The sequence below is a fragment of the Dermochelys coriacea genome, chromosome 4 (assembly GCF_009764565.3).
Source record: "Dermochelys coriacea isolate rDerCor1 chromosome 4, rDerCor1.pri.v4, whole genome shotgun sequence".
NCBI lineage: Eukaryota > Metazoa > Chordata > Testudines > Dermochelyidae > Dermochelys > Dermochelys coriacea.
Window position 1 is genome coordinate 20,078,842 of NC_050071.1, and position 17,456 is coordinate 20,096,297.

At 40.8% G+C, this 17,456-nt stretch overlaps 1 protein-coding gene across 12 annotated transcripts in view; it reads left to right on the forward strand.

The window, feature by feature from the left end:
- The window catches only part of PTPN13 (protein tyrosine phosphatase non-receptor type 13), a 185,202-nt gene that overhangs the window by 76,260 nt on the left and 91,486 nt on the right, over positions 1-17,456 (forward strand). For all 12 annotated transcript variants that reach the window (XM_038399848.2, XM_038399847.2, XM_038399851.2 and 9 more), the window contains 2 exons: positions 951-1,044; positions 16,215-16,778. In XM_038399848.2, the coding sequence (XP_038255776.1) occupies positions 951-1,044; positions 16,215-16,778 (658 nt within the window). The remainder of the gene's footprint in view (positions 1-950; positions 1,045-16,214; positions 16,779-17,456) is intronic.

The window sequence follows — 17,456 nt, forward strand, 5'->3', positions numbered from 1 at the left end:
GGAAATCATCCATTGAAATGTAAAACATTTTAAAATGTCATTGGGTGCATTTACTTTTTAAAATATTTTATAAAGGGCGAGTGGGGAGATCACTGATTGAAACTATTTAATATTGGGTTGCATTTTAATTGTACTAGATGGAAAGTAGCTTGATTTTTCACAAGCTTCAATGTTGATTCCTAATGCTAGTTAGCTTCTAATTTACAGAAACACTAGGGTAAAAATTATCAGTGCAATTTAAAGAGATTTTTTGAATTGTGTATGCAAGTATCCAGAATCAGATAAATATATGTATTGAATTAATTTTTTTTAAAAGTGTGGAAGCTGCGATAAAATATTTCAAGAGTTGGAATTTCCTTTTTTGTTCTTTGAATTATGGAAACACTGAAGGAAACACTTTTCTGAAATTATTAAAGCTATTGTATGGGCATCCAACATAGCTACTGTGGGTACCAGCCTAAAATATCATACATAAGCTTGTATTTAATAGTAGGTACAAACCATAACTTGGCAAATTAACCCTGAAAATGCACATCATGGAATATATAAAGCTATTTTAATTCTTCGTTTAATTTAATTCCTAGTTCCAATTTACTGTAAGGGAACATATTTATGTTGTAGATTTATGGAGTTATTTTCTGTTTATTTGGGGGGGAAGTATGCCAAACATGTATTGAACAAATATTACTAAAGTGATACTAATAAGGGAAGGGTTCCTAAAAGATAACCCTGGGGGAAATCCAAATTGATAATCCCAATTCAATGAAGAAATTCTGAATTTCCACAGACAAACTAATGTAAATATTGGATATTACTTCTGTTGAATGTTTGTTTGCCTGAGAAAGACAATGTCCTGCTAAATGTGCTAGCCTTTTGTCCTGAAGTATCCAGTCTTCATGCTAACAAGGTCTTTTCAGAACTATTGACTATGTATTGCTGCCTGTTTACAGGTCGATCAGCTTTCCTGCAATGGAGAAAGAAAATTGCAGACAGACAGAAGCCAGGCCATTCGGAATAGGCTGAGAGGGAAGGGACTTCCTACAGGTAAATGCTCCTTGGTGGTCAAGATGATGAAAGCCTTGTGGAAGAAATCTAGGATGCTTAGCCAGCCAAATGACTGTCCCATTGATAGTAGGTGAATAATAATTGTGTAGAACATAATATTTCAAGACATGCAATCAAACTGTGTGTTGAGCTTGAGCTTACTCACATGCCAGGTATCTAGAGTGAGATATCTGATAAAGAGTAATTAACCACTGGAACAATTTACCAATTCGCCATCACTTGAAATCTTTAAATCAAGACTAGATGTCTTCTAAAAATTATGTTCCAGGTCAACCAGAAATTATGGGTTTGAACCAGGACTCATTTTTCCTGCATTGTACAGGAGCCCAGACTAAATTATCATAATGGTCAATTCTCGCCTAAAAAATACATGCATGCAAATGTAGTATCTTGCTACCAGCAGTTACTGCTCACTTCTCAAACAGGGAATAGACACAATTGCTCAGATTTATCATTGCATAGAAGGTACATAGGGTATTCAACTCTTCACATGTTACTGTCAGTCTTTGCCCATCTGCCACCACCAAACAGGGTAGAAAAGTGTTTTACTCTCTGTTGTTCAGCTCTTTAAATATTTTACTTTTGTGTTGTTTCAAAAACATAGTAGCCTGGAAGGAATTACAAGCATCAAGATAGCTACTAGGATTGCCAGTAGTGCTAGAAACTGCAAAGAAGGCAAAACTAGGCAGGACCATGGCCCTGCAACTGTTCTGTACTTACTGGAGCTTCAGGGCTAGGTGCTGGGAGGGAACGGTAGGCTGCTCTTCCAAATAAGTTTCTCTTAAGAGCCCTCCTTTGCTGATTTTTTTTTCCTGCTGTCCTCTATAGTTAGTATGCCTTTAGGAACAGTTGATGATGCAGTATCCCTTCTGTCTCACTTGCACGCGTGCCCTACTGTCACTGGTTTCGACAGCCATAATATAATACTGTACTTAGTACCTTAGTTTTTTTGCAACATTTGTTTGTTTCCCTACCACCACAAGAAATATAATTGTCCTTAACTTAAAATCTCTTCTTCTCAAGTGAGTGTGTATTTCCTATTTGTTTGGATTCTTTCTTTTTGTTCATATACACACAATTTATAAGACTGTCTTTAGCAGGAGTAATTTTATGTCTTTACAGTCTTAAGCTTTGTTGTTAACATAGTTATATTTGGGTTTTACTGCTTAACTTCAGAGATTTGGTACTATAACAAGCCATCTTGTTATAGCATCTTCATGGGTTTCTGGTTCAGTTCTAGTGTGCAATAGTATCTGTTTAATTTCTAACATGTCCTCTCTCTAGGGACTATGCCTTGTATTTGCAGGGGAAGGATGAGATGATCTAACAGATGTTTTCCCACTGTAACCTGTGGAATTTATTTGTAAAGCAACATAGGACAGCATATTCTTCCACTTATCCTGCATTCTTTGCATCGCTTGGTACTTACGATACCTGCTCCTCTGAACTGGTTGAGAAGGGAATTTTTAAAAAAATATTTACTCAGAAAGTTCAGCTGAAATGCAGCATCTGGCTCCCTGAGGTTCTGCAGAGTTAAAGGTTTGGCTGGCCACTTTGCCCTCACTTGGCTTCATACCCTGCGTTGTATGCTCCAAGATGCCAAAAATAACAGGATTCTTTTAGTGCTGATTTATCTTGCGGTCTCCTGGAGTGAAGAAGAGTGTTCATTAGGATTTCCTTGAGATGGAAGAGTCAACATTACACAGCCACTCTCCGTAAGCAAGCTCACCACCCTCAAGTTGCTAAGGGATCTCTTGATCCAAGTCAGTACTCCTCTTCTGTGCTATGTCCCCCTATCCAGGAGATGTCGCATTGTCTAATGAGCCCGTGCTATTTACACCCCCACACGCACCAAGTGCATGTAGTGCTTATGGAAGGTGCTGGACTCACAGCCCTGGAAACTAAAGTCCTTTATCCACAGAGCAAGTACATCATGGTAGCATCAGGTACTGTGGTGATAAGGCCCATATAAGAACCTGGTTAAATAGAAAGTAGTGTATAGTTCTCACTTAACGTACCTCAACCTGAGAAGGAGGAGTGACAATGTGATTCAGTGACTATGTCCTTTCAGTCCTTGCCCTTCTGTAAGATCTCCTCCAGCAATGGAATTGTAGGGATTTTTGTTATATGGATGTGGGATGAGAGGTGGTTGAGGCCTCCAGTATATTTCATATAGACCACCAGTATACCTCCAGTATATTTCATATAGACCACCAGCCAGCTTTCAGATGGACCAGGTTTGAGCCAGTTATACGTAGGTGATGAAATGCTCACTATCTTGTTATAATTCCCTGGAGCCATTCCATTATGCACATACCTAAAATGTTGTTCATCCTTCCCAAGATTACAAAATACCCACCTCTCAAACCACACCACAGAAAGAGAGAAAAGAAGCTTTCTGAAAAAAGAGTGAATGAAAGAGAAGAGAAGATAGGAAAAAATGAATAAGCAAAAGAAGTGGAGCCATCCTTTGGCTCCCATATGTTCAGATGACAAGCACTTAGAATGTTTTGCGTGCTGTATACATGCTTGACCTCATTTTGAATGTCCAGGCGTCATTGTTGTAGAGTGAACAAAATCCATTCACCTCCCTCAAAATCTGACTCTCAAATTCAAGAAATAGTTCTTCTGTGTCTCTTTCCCCTCTCTGGACAGATGGTGCTATCAACTTGAGAGAGTGTATTTCAGCTACCAAACCCACTTCTGTGCTAGGCTGGTGTTATATGGATAAGGTTCCTCCTGGCTATAAAAACTTCTGCTCCTGGGGGGATTCTGCGTGACTGTACGCCAGCAGAAAATGCCCCATCCCTTCCCCCCCCCCCTCGAATTCTTGTGCTTCCCTGCAGAAAATCAGAAAATGGCAGGGAACCAAAGGGAAGCTGCATGTCGGGGGGAGTGGGGGGGGCTCTGATGGGCTCCCACTTGGAAGCGGGGTATCACTGAGCCCACCTGACCCACCAGCCTGGGCTCCCTTTACACTGTACTGCTGTGATAGGCTCTCAGTCCCCTTCCAGTGCACATACAGGTGGAGACACACCCAGCTGCACCTTCACACAGATGCTCAGATCAGCTCTGCATGGGAAGGCTGAGCTAAGGAACTGCCCAGTTACTCAAGTGCACACACCCCTTTGAAGGGTCAACCCAAAATTATACTGTCTTGCACTACACAGACAACTGTGCAGCGTAAGCTCATGAAATTTGCCCCCTCTCTAAGTTCAGTCCTTGTTTCTCAGGTATTTCCAGCAATCTTCTCAGGTGGGCAGTCAGTGAAGAAGAACCATGATGATGTCACTCCCCAGTCTTAAATAGCTTTTGCATATGGCGATAACCCTTTCTCTTCGGGCCTAGTTGGTTCCCATGCCTTTCTGTGGAAACACACTGGTATTCCAAGATGGAGTCCAGGGCTGGGTGACTTGGTCACATGTCCCTGTAGGGCCACAGCAGCTATGTCTAGGAGGCTGTTTGTAGCGTCCTCAGGAAGGCTCACTGGTGGGAGATTAGCATCTTCTAAGACCTATTGTTCTCCCTAATGGCCCTTCCCAGCCAGCCATCTAGACTGAGTGCATTCTGCCTGGTGGGTGTTCTCCAGGTCTAAACACATTTGTAGTAGATACATAGTCAATATTCCTAACTTCAGATACCAAAATGATCCTTGCATACAAATAGGATAATCATATTCAGTAAATCCTAACCTTTTCAATGATATCTCACATGACTTATCTTCTATAAAATACGTCATTGTTATGCCATAATCATATCATAACAATATCTCTGTGAAGAATATGGGGTATAGTGTCATAGCGGTGACCATGGGCTCAGTTTTTTGGGGGGATTGCCCCCCCCAAACAGAGGTGAGGCATGGTGGGCACACAGGGTTACGTGCCACTGCCCTCCCCCTCCGCCCCTCATTTCTGCAAGTGCGGAGCTGCCCAGCTGGAGAAGACTCTTTCAGCTCTGCTGACTGAGCAGCTGAACGTCGCCTCCTGAGTCATAGTACCAGTCATGCTCCCCTTCTGTGTGCTGGGAGCCTTCCTGTTTTCTGTGCAACAGAGAGTGCCTGGGATGGGGCTGGGTAAGCGGGGGAGGAAGAGCCAGTGGGGAAGGAAGGGGGGTGGAATAGGAATAGGGCAGGGGGAAGGGAATGTGGGAGTGAGGGGAGGGGGATGGAGAAGAAAAGGGAATAGGGGAAGCGGGAGCCCAGCATGCGGCATCCCCTCAGCAGCAGCTGGGGCTCCCCCGTTAAGTAGGCCTGTCAAGGTTCCTTCCCCACTCTGAACTCTAGGGTATAGATGTGGGGACCTGCATGAAAAGCTCCTAAGCTTACTTTTACCAGCTTAGGTTAAAACTTCCCCAAGGTACAAACTATTTTTACCTTTTGCCCTTGGACTTTTGCTGCCACCACCAAACGTATAACCGGGTTTATTATTGGGAAAGAGTCGTTTGAAATCGTCTTTCCTCCCAAAATCCTCACCAAAACCTTGCACCCCTTCTTGGGGAAGGTTTGATAAAAATCCTCACCAATTTGCATAGGTGACCACAGACCCAAACCCTTGGATCTTAAGAACAATGAAAAAAACCATTCAGTTTCTTACAAGAAGAATTTTAATAGAAGAAAAAGTAAAAAGAGGATGGTAAATACTTACTAAGTTCTAAGACTCCATTCCTGTTCTGTCCCCAGCAAAAGCATCACACAGACAGCCCCAGACCCTTTGTTTCCCGTCCCTCCAGCTTTGAAAGTATCTTGTCTCCTCATTGGTCATTTTGGTGAGGTGCCAGCAAGGTTATCCTAGCTTCTTAAACCTTTACAGGTGAAAGGGCTTTTCCTCTAGCCAGGAGGGATTTTAAAGGTGTTTACCCTTCCCTTTATATTTATGACAAGGCCCATTGAACCCTCACCCTGACAAGCCGCACCTCCCCCACCTAGACCCCTCTGACGAGCCCCTTATACCCAGACCCCACTGATCCCCAACTAGCTGCACCTGGTCCCGCCCTATGAAGCCCCCCTCACCCAGACCCCTTCTGCTGAGCCCCAACCACCTTCACCTGGATCCCCTGCAGAGTCCCACTGACCCTGCACCTGGAACCCACCAACAAGGCCCTGTGCATACAGATCTCCCACTGATTGCCCACACCCATGGAGGCTTGGGGCATCAAAATGGCTAGGGACGGCCCTATGTCCCTGTACTGAGGAAGGTAGGGGATTCAGGGTGATCTCCCATCTCAATGCAGTCAAAGGCCTGTGCTCCTCACTGCCATGCTGGAGCCACATTTATTTCTTGACAAATAAAATTTGCAGAATTTTAAAATATTGGGCCGATAATTTTTAATTTTTTGGCACAGAATTCCCTCAGATGTAAAAAACAAAATAACTGTGTTCTTACTATATTAAATCCTTTTTCCTTCCCTGTCTTTTAAGAGATGAACCCAGATTCCTTTCTTTTCTCCCTCTGTTGGCTGCTTGTCCTGCTCCCAAGCTGGTTTTCCTGCCTGGTCCACATTGTGTTCAAATCTTAAGTAATCTTTTTCTTCTGCCTACGGTTCATGCCCTCCAGATTCCCAGTGTCTTCTCCTGATCCTTTGCCTCCTGGTGCTAGCTTTCAGTTCTGTTCTTCTATACATCTTGCTCTCAACACCATCTTCCAATTTACAGGTTCTCCTTCTCTTGGTAGCTGCTGTGCCTGATCCCCACTGTATTCAGTTCCTAGGGAATACGGAATCAGGATAGTAACCCTGAATGAGAATAATTCTCGGTTCCAATTTGGCATTTAACCATTTAAAAACTAGCAAGGAGCAAATAGAGATGATTATACAATAACTTACTGAGTGACAACCAGACTGCAGTAGACTCCAGAGAATTTACACCTTTGGTATTTCTATTTTTATAGCTATGTTCCTTGTGGTGTTTAGATGTTGCTTGTAATTATTAGAATTGGGAGCACTGGCTGTTGGGAGTCTGAAAGGACAGGAAACAGGAAGGTGGGGAGAGGAGTTGAGAGGCTGGGAGAGAGTGCTATAGAGGGTGCAGCAGCAGCAGCTTGGTAAAGAGGTTTCCACTGTGAAAATAAAGTCCTGTTGAAGCTTGTTAGTACCTTGCCTGGTCGATACAACAGTTCCTATCATTAGTACTAATTCTGTCAATATCAGTGTAGCTCAGCTTCCTTTAAGGGTAGAGCTTCTAGCCTCTGGCAAAGCAAGTACTTGAACTGAGTACCAATTACATTAATGATAATCCTGGAGGGAGGAACTTCTAGTAGAAAGCCACTATACAAATGTGCTTTAGAAAAGTAAATAAAAGGACAATGTTGTCCTATCTCCTTTTTATATTATACAGTTTATCATTTGTGTGGACTTGAGACTGAACTGTTCAGTGTGAAAGTCTTTTGGAAAATTTGTCACACATGGAACTAATATAATATAAAGATATGTCACAAGATTTACACTGTCAGCTTGAGAATGCTGAAGTGTTGGTATGCACAAATAGCTAATTTCTGTTTCCAAAGACTGAATTCATGAATTAGTAGATTGATGTGCTGAATTGAAAAATATGCTTAGGTTGACATTTGTCATGTAATTTCCAGATCTTTCTGCAAAATCTTTGAAAACCATTGGCCTTCTGATCAGTTCACAAGCTAGTTTGCTCAGTTCAAATCCCAGTTGCCATGACATAACAACTACTGCTGGGCAAATATCTCAAAATATTTCCTTCAATTGTATAAATCAAATATTTTTGCACTCCTAAAATGCATAGAATGTTTTTAGCATTTTTTCCTATGTTGTTACTCCTTTAAAAACAAAACAAACTATTGCTATTTTTTTTAAATGTGAATATTCACTGCAATAAAAAATTGAATTCACTTTATCTGGTTTGTCTTTGCTACTCTTTTAGATTCCTTGGCCATTAATATTAATATTCTAGTGAATGAATTTCTTGGCAGGGAAAGTGGGAGAAATAAACTTTAAGTAAATATTGGGAAATATTTGCAGATAGTGAGTTTTATACTCAAAACCATGAATATTCATGCCATGGACCTATTTCTTGGCTGTTTGTTCAGCCACCAAGAAACCAAAAATGCAACCTGATTTTGTGTCCCATCTAAACTAATCTATGGAACCATCTGTGCAGAGCCCTTTTAAAGTTACTGGGGCTTCGGGCAAACTCAGGAGCCCACCCACTCACTTATTTAAATCGGGTCCTATTTGTTGAGCTCTAATTGTTAGGGAAATCTTGGTCATTGTCCTCATCTATTTATCTGCCATGTTCAAACTCTTATCGCTGGGCTGTAAGAGCAAGAGGGAGGATGAAAAGTGTCTCTTGGAGGACTGTCTTTCTCTTTTTAAAGATGCTTCCTCAGCTTGTTTCTTTTCTCTTTCTTCCCATCCACAAATTTCTCTGACTTACCATTGATGTGTTTTAGGATGCTAAGATCAGTGAGCTGTAGCTCACAAAAGCTTATGCTCAAATAAATTTGTTAATCTCTAAGGTGCCACAAGTCCTCCTTTTCTTTTAACTGGGGGTGGGTTATCCAGCAAACTCTCAACCCTCGACTACCCTAAGAGAATATATGGCTACTGTTTCAGAGTAGCAGCCGTGTTAGTCTATATTCGTAAAAAGAAAAGGAGTACTTGTGGCACCTTAGAGACTAACAAATTTATTAGAGCATAAGCTTTCGTGAGCTACAACTACTGTATAAAGTGAGGAATCATTTCTAAGGGACTCGTCAAATGAGCAGCCTTATCTTTGTGTGTGCCTGAATGTATTACAGTAGGGCAGGAAATGAATCAGCAGTTCTGGATGAAATCTTAGGTGTCGACACTCTCCATTTAATTGCACGCTATAATTACAAGCTGTAAAAATAGCAGATGCATTCTAAAGGTGATCATTAAAGTGTTTATAACATCAAAGGAACAAATGAGATGACATTTCTATATGAAAAGGGTACTGCTTAATTAGTGGTCTCCTGATTATTTTTTCTTTCATTTAGCCACTCAGCAAAAACTGTCAGCAAAAGTTTGTAATGTATAGTTGTGCCTGTTTTGTTAGGGAGGCAAGGAGTTTTTTTTAATAACCTGTTTTGGTTCTTTTATTGAAAAGAAAAGGCAGCAATCAGTCTGCAAAGAAATCAAATTAATTGGTGTCCTTCACATGTTTGAACTGGCATAATTCATTCTAAACTGTTTCCTGCTAAATCCAAGTTTATTGTTTTTTAAATAACAGTAAATATGGCAGAGTAGTTTATTTGGAAAGTTATTCTCTGGCACAGTCATCTTTTTTTCAGCATTAAAAAAACAGAAATGTGTAGGTGGAGAATATCTTCATGAGTCTTGCAAAACAAATAGCAAGCCAGTAAAGGATTTGAAATCCAGGCCATTTTTTTTTTTTATTTGTGTCACAGTGGTGCTTGTTCCCAGCTGAGATTCGGGTACTGTTAGGCAAACACATAGTAAGAGATGGTGCCTTCCCTGAAGATTTCAGCACCTAAATAGAGAACACAGACAAAATGCAAGAAGAGAAATAGTGGCAGATATGTAAAGTGACTTGGTGCTGGAACTGACCAGCTGTGTGACCTCGTCAACTTTTGATATCCTTGGATAACAAGAGGGAAGCGATATGACCATTTAGGCATTCGTCCGAGAAGAGCACGTATCTCTCGCATATCTCAGAGAAAAGAACAATTATTCAATTAAATTCTAGAAGGGATACTGAGAGGGCAAGTGAGGTTATAAAGCCAAAATGCTGCTTGATGAAGTGTTAGCAGAATAAATTTCTCAACTACACAAAATCCTGGACTACTTTGCTTCCTTCATAACATCTGTTCTAGTGCAAAACATGTGCAGGGCTAAAAGGTTTGCATTCTTGCCACTTTTTACTCTCAGCTCTTCAAAGGGTAATTTCTCCCAGCTCATGTTCTCTACAAGGAATGCAGTAACTTTAATCTGTTACTTGGGATTTCTCAACAATAAAAAAAGGGTGCGGGGTGGGGGATGTTTCCAGCAAGCAACCCCCAGGCCACATCTGGCTCATGATCTCCTTTCTGGCTCCCAGTCTGCCCCTAGGGATTGTAAATCCAACTTCTTTTAAGAGCTTCCCCCTCTCATTTGAGTGACTAGCTGCTTGTTTTGTGATAAGGATTTTTCTGTTTGCATCCTGCAATGATAGCTGGTCTGGGAGATCTTTTTAAACTTGAGTGTAATCACTTCCTCTTTACAGAGCTTCCATTCCCACACTGATAGCTATATATAGACAAAAGCTGTAATCATATGCCTGAATAGGAAAATATATTTTATGTTGGCCAGAAAAAAAAGATAGGGTAAAGTGTTTTAAAAAGCTTGAACTAAATTCACTCAATGAGAATAAATATAGCCTGCATTCTGGAACTGTCAGATAAACTGCATTGACAGCATCCACAGTTACATAATATCTGATCAATTGCCTGCACTACCCTGTTAGTGCACCGCTAGAGGCAGATAATAGATGGAGCTTGTTTAGGGCCAGAGTCTGGTGCTCATGCTTGGAGGGAAATCAGTGAGACTACTTGGAGAGCAATGTTCTACTTAGTGTGAGTAAAGATGGCAGAATTTGGCCCTTGGGTAGTAATTGTACCACAGAAATTTGCAAATGTGGATATCGTTGCAGGGGAGTTAGAGTCAATCTCACCCTTTTTTCCTAGCTCAATGACTATTCATTGTCATTCATAATGACCTAATAGTCATTGGGACAGGGAAAGTGAATGGTTATGTATCCTAGAGGTTAGGGCATTCACCTAGCATGTGGGAGACCTAAATTCAAATCCCTTCTTCACATCAGGCAGAGAGGGAAATTGAATCTTGGTCTCCCACCTTCCAGGTGAGTGCCCTAACCTCTGTGCTAAAGGTGATAAGGGAGGCTATAACCTGCTGCTCCTTCCCCCCATCCCTGGCATCTGAGTCTTCCAACGGTAATTTGGGGGAAAGGCTGAGCGGTCTATTATCCGTACTTATATGGTCAACATACTTATATGGTCAACAGTATAGTACCTGATTGCTTCACAATTATTCATGTGGTGTCCCTGCAATACCACTGTGAGGAGGGAAGTACTATCCTTCCATTTTATGAATGAGAAACTGAGGCAGAGAGCAACTAAATGACTTGTCCAAGGTCACACAAAATGTCGGTGGCAGATCAGGAAACTGAAACTAGGTTTCCAGAGTCCCAGTCCACAAATGTAACCACCAGACCATCCATCTTCCATTACTTTTTAATAATTTAGATTTAGGCTAAGAAGTTCACAGCAAGTTTGTCGTCTTTCACTCTACTTCAGAGGCACAAAAGTGCACAATCCTGGCCTTATCCAGCCAAATTCCCTTTCTTCTCTGTGTTGGATATTTAATCCTCATATGTGGCTTTCCCTCATAATCTTTCCAGTATTTTAAAGTGGTGATCGTGCACACAGTTAAAAGCTAAAAGTGTACAATAAATAAATAAACTTTCTCCTACAGCTAGAGTAATCAAATCACCAGGATAAAGACCTGTTCAACCAAATCCATAGTGCTGACTTAAACTGAATGGAGGGAAAAGATGTTTTATTTTATGGCAATGCTAGCCTCTGTGCTGTAATAGACAGCCTGCCAATTGATTAGCTGAAGAAATGGATCTGTGGCTATAAAACTGCATGAGACAGATCTGCGATGGCCAACTAAAGAGTCTTGATATAAGTAATTTAAAAATAACATTTCTGTAGAGGATAAGAAAAGTGACTGTCATATGTAAGGGTCAGCATTGTCTACAGACCTAAGCAAGTGCATTCTCATCTTGGTTTGGAATCCTTCTATGGCTTTGGCCAAGTCACCTAACTTTCCCATCTGTAAAATGGGGTTAATAACGACATCGCTGTAGTGATGACTATTAAACAGCTGCTTGAAAAGAATTACATACTAGTTCAGTCATTTGGAATTAGTGTGTGTATGTGGTGGGGAAGACCTTAAAGATACAGTGTGAGGAGACCAGGTGAGAATGATGGGATGAGGAACAAAAGATGAGACCAAGGAGGAAGAGAAAATATAACATAGGGGAGAGCAAGAGGTTGGAGAGCAGAGTATGAATATGAATTGGGAAGAAAAGAATAGCAGGGAGAAAAATAATGTAGAATGAGTTGCAGGACAGGAGGAAATAAAAAGGAGTAAAGACATCTAGGGAGGCAATAAGCAAGAGCAGTGATTTTTTTAAACTTTATTATGTTTCTACAGCTGTGGGGAAAGGGGTGATATTTTGAGCACTTGTGTTACAATAATATTGCTGTTTATTCTGTGATCCACAATGAAATTCAGGAAAAGGGGGGGAAATACTTAAAGTTCAACGGAAGTGCAAAAAAATCCCAGCTTAGATGAAGAACTGTTCCTTCGCTTTTTTCCCCCCCCCCCCCACCTCAGTATTACAGGACAGGCCTCAATGTAAGCTGGTGGTTCTCCGTTCCTCTTGCAACAGGGTGTCCTGGTGGCATACTGAAGATTTAGGAGGATGCAAAGAAACATTTACACAATGCTTCCCAAAAATCCTCAGCCCCATCCTGTGCTTTTTGATGTGATCACAGGAGATTGGAGTGAAACTGTTGTGTAGTTTAATGTCTAAATGCTAAGGCCCGCACTGACTTCCCTCTGGTCATATGTTAAAAGCAAACCCGGGCAGCAAAAGTCAATATGTGAATGGTTTAAAAATGGTGTTCTAAGCATCCCAATCAGCAGAATGGAATAGCAGTGTGGAAATGGGTGTCTATCAGGCATCCACTTCATGCACTGCTTTCTGTCAAGACAGCTCATCTCCTCTCCTGTCCATATAATTACCAAATGAGTGGCAATGCTGCAGCTGTGAGCATTCTCCCAGTCCCTGATGATGAGATATTGGTTAGGGCACTCACTCCTCCTTTCGAGGAAAGATCAAGTGGGCATGGGAGTTAAGGAATGGGAAACATTCCCATATGCTGAGGTCAGGAGTTAGTCTCCTCATTGCTGAGCCTTTGGTTTTAACAGAGCATCTAGTAGGGCTTGCCAGGGAGTCTATTGTAGGGAGTTTTGTACCACCTATTCCCTACAATAGACAATCAGCGCTTGAGGTTGATGCCCGTCTCCTCCCACTCAAGCTTTCTCATTCCTATATTTGTACAGGTCACAGTCCCTTATAGCACTCTCTGTCAATGTACAATAGACATGCTTGCTGCTGTGTGGGAACCTAATTGGTGGTTATAATATGCTTGGACTCAGTGTTCGCTATTACGGCCCTAGTTCAGGAAAGCACTTAAACATGTGCATGCTTAATTGCCTTCTCGAACAGGGATACTTTCTTGAATTGGGTCTATATGGTTCATAAGTTGTCCTGAAATATAGTAAGTGTTACATGGGAGCCATCCTTTTTTTGATGGGTGGGGGGGCCTTCCTCATTTTCCTTTAACATCATCATTCTTTCGCTAGATTTACTGCATGCATTTAATTTCAGTTTAGGCAGTCTGATTTGGAAAGTAAAACAATAAGGTGAAGTAATGCAAAAGCAATTTTTCCAGATAAAAATCTGACTTTTAGAATTGAAACTTTGGGGGTGGGGATGGTAAAGTTGGTGATTTCACTTTGATATGTGTTTCCTTCCCGCCCCCCAAATCTTAAATAAATAGTGAAAATACTGAAATACATTTCTAAAGTTTGAGTTGACTTGTTTCCAAAGTGCACCCACCCAAGTTTGCATCTGCTGCAGTATTTACACCCTTTCCTAAACCACATTTACATACAATGCGGGGTGGGGAGAGGCGGCCATTGGCAGCAGCAGACTCACTTGTGGTGGCATTGTGACCTATGGCCATTTGAAGGCCGTTTATGTGCAAACTGGCTGACAGCCAGCCATTGAACATTTGAGCTAGGCAGGAGTCTTCTGAGTAATCAGTGGCACCGATCATCAACAGATGCCCCATGTAAGATGGTGGCCAGCCATGGGTTATTTTATTTTTTTTAATTGAGGCTTAGGGCTTTAACCCTAATTTTGGAATGTTGACTTGGTTGTGTAACAATCAGTTTTGGAATGTTTTTATCCCTTTGACAAAACCTTGCATTTTAGTATTTTGAATGAGTTGGAACACACAGCAGCTTCTGTGCTGCCTTGAAGACATTTAGTCTCTTCTGAAGCTCAGAACACTAAAATGTTATGACTTTGCAAGGATAAGAAATGCTTATTTTATCATGCCAGGTCTTATTCAGGCCAAAATGGTAACAAGAAAAGAGTAGACAGTCAAAGCTTAGGGGTGCAAATCAGTGAGCTTTCAAAGTGTTTGTATAGAAACTCTTAGAGCACTCTATAAAACACAATAAAAAGTAATAGACTCACTGGAAGCTCAGCAGGAGCTTAATGCACAAGTGTGGCTCTTGATGAGGGTTGATCAACTCTGTAACAAAGGGCAGCAGTTCAGATTACAGAACTATCTTTCACAATAGAAGGTTCAGCGCAGCAAATTAGTTTGAGCTCTAGGATTGTTTTCTTTTGTGAAGAGGACTTCAAGGCTGACTCAGAGGGAAGAAATATAGGCTCATATCTCATCTGGGATATTGTTAAAAGTTCGCTCTGAGAGACATGAACTACTATATCTCTAGCTGGGTTGGCAGAAGGATTGACTTGGCTACATGCCAGAGAGTGTTTTCAATCCGTTTTTTCCCAGCAGGGATACTATCATGGGGTGAAAATTGACATGTATAACGTGCATACACCTCAGGTAGACATCATCCTTGTAGTTTTTAGCAGTATATTTCTGGAGTTGTAATATACATGGGACTAAACTACTCTATGTTAGGAATACATGGTAGGGTTTTTTTGTTCAAATTTCCATAACTTTGTACTGAAAGTTTTCAAATGTTTCTGTAAAAAGGTGTATAGAACAGAAGAGTAACAGTAGTTGATATCGTCTGATTCTCTTGAATATTAGTAATTAGTAGTTTTACCTCTTGAATATTAGTAATTTTTAAATCTTTACACAGTAGTTTTAAGCAAGTGCCATTTCATCCTTTTAGACTTTGTCTACAGTACAGCTTAAGTCGGCATAACTTCTGTCACTCACGGGGGTGAATAAATCATAAGCACTGACGTGGACAGCACTGTGTCGGTGGGAGAAGCTTCTGCAGGTGCACCGCTGTAAACTTTCTAGTGTAGCCATGCCCTTAAATACATAAATATGTAATTTGTAGGATCAGGCCTTGTGTAATTTAACAAAATGCTTGCATTGGTGAGTAGTTCCAAGGATTTTGGTGTGGTTACTTATGGTTGTAGGTACTTCTCCTGGGTGTAGGTGTTTGTGAAATTGGGCCCATAGTTTTCAGAAAGTTTCATGACAAAAACCGCTACTTACACTGAGAGTTTTCAGTGCTAGTGGGGTGATATTGAGGTTAAGTAAAGTTTAGCATTTTTCCAAGTACATTTGTAGAAGAAATATCTCCTTTGATAGTATTATTTGTAAGTAATTTCAAAATAGCCTACTTGCCTGAAATGCTACCTTAATGTAAAGCATAAAAGCTCATACAATTACTCTGTTCTTGAAAACTCCATCAGAGTGCCTACCTTAAGTTCAGAAAGTTAATTCAAGAGTCTATCATCCAAAAGTAGTAATTACTGTAAGATCCAGGATTTTTTAAATTCCAGATTACATAGTCATCTCCTACTGCAGCCAATACTGTAGTGTATCCAGGTAATCAGTAGAACAAACCTAGACTTGTCATAAAGCAATAAAAATGTGGAGGATGCCTTTAGAGCATGTTGGGGAATTATGTAAACTATAGCTCTAATATTTTCAGGAGTGCTTTGGATTATTTTCAAAAGACCATTTGGTGATGGGAGAAAACTGTTAAAATATTTATTTCACTCTGTATGTTTTCAAATGTTGTTGGTTACTCAGCTCCACTAGGCCAGGAATTCACCCTTGGATATTTCAGAAACAAAGAAAATCAATGTTGGAAAGTATCTGATAACATAAGCATTGTTTTGGGTTATTCAGTGAGGAATCCTTTAAAGTATTTTTTTCCAGCATTTGCATGATGAACCAAAAGCTGCATGTTAAAATAGTGTATAGCTTACAAAGTCAATAACTTTTGTTGCACTCCAGTGCCTGAACTGACAGTACATACATGATGGATTCTTCTCATTCCAGGACAAAGTTTAACGGGTGATGCATCAGAAGTACACAAGGCTCAATTCTCTCAACAGGCCATGCTGAACAAAGGGCTTAGTAAATCTATGGGATTCCTGTCCATCAGAGGAGAACAAGGCGAGGAAGACTTTTTCCAAAGCATATCCTCAGATTACTACTCTGGACGTGAAGACGCTTGCTGTCCTTATCGGTGTAGAACTGATGACTTGGGGGGAAAAAGTAATGTTGGAGAAGACAGTGCTCCTAAACAGAAGGTTTGGGCTTCCTCCACAGACTTGCTGTGTACAACTAACAAAGAAACTGAGACAGACCATTCTGCAGAGTCTCACAGACACAACAATCACTATGAGACAGTTACAGTACGGACTTCAACTACCACTAGGAACAAGGAAGCAAGATATTCTGATGGAAGCATAGCACTGGATGTCTTTGGCCCTCAAAAACCGGAACAGGTGCGCCCAGTGCCAGAGTCATCAACCTCTGCAGCAATATCATGTGCCTTTGACAGAATCAGAGAGAGACAGAAGAAATTGCAGGCTCTGAGGGAAGCCATGAACGTAGAAGGTGAATTAGGTTTTCTACATTTTGTTGGTGAGGGGGTTACTTTATGCTTCTTTCATTTGATTAAGTTAATATCTCTATAGCACCTCTTGGAGGAGGTGAGATTTTGCTTTTCTTCAGTTTTTAAGTAAACGACAAAGCATTAGAATGGCTGTTGCCAGTGTGGAGGTAGTGATAGAGCTACTGCTATACTGGATTGGACCAGTCGCCCATTTAGGCTGGTATCCTGTTTGACATTAGCCCACAACAGATGCTTCACATGAAATTGCAGAAAGCCCTGTAGTAGACAATTATGGAGTAACTCTCCTCCAGAGAAAGCTTCTTCCTAACTCCCAATAATGAGAAGTTGGTTTATGCCCTGAATTAGAAGGGATTATATCTCTTCCAACCTTCTTCATTGGTTGTATATTAATAACTTTAGATTATCTTGTTAATCTTTTTTGAATCTTGCTAAGAGGTTGGTTCAGTGGTACTGAGTGGCAGAGAGACCCATGGGCTAACTGAGCATTTATAAGAAAAACATTTTCTTTTATCAGCTCTGTAGACAATCATCAAATCATCTGTATGTAAAACCGCATGGCTGTGGCTGCAATATTTTGTTTTAAAAACTTGCTAGTGTTTTCATGGGTTTAGTTGTGTAAGTAAGGGACAAATAGTAATACTAAGGGACAAATTCTGACC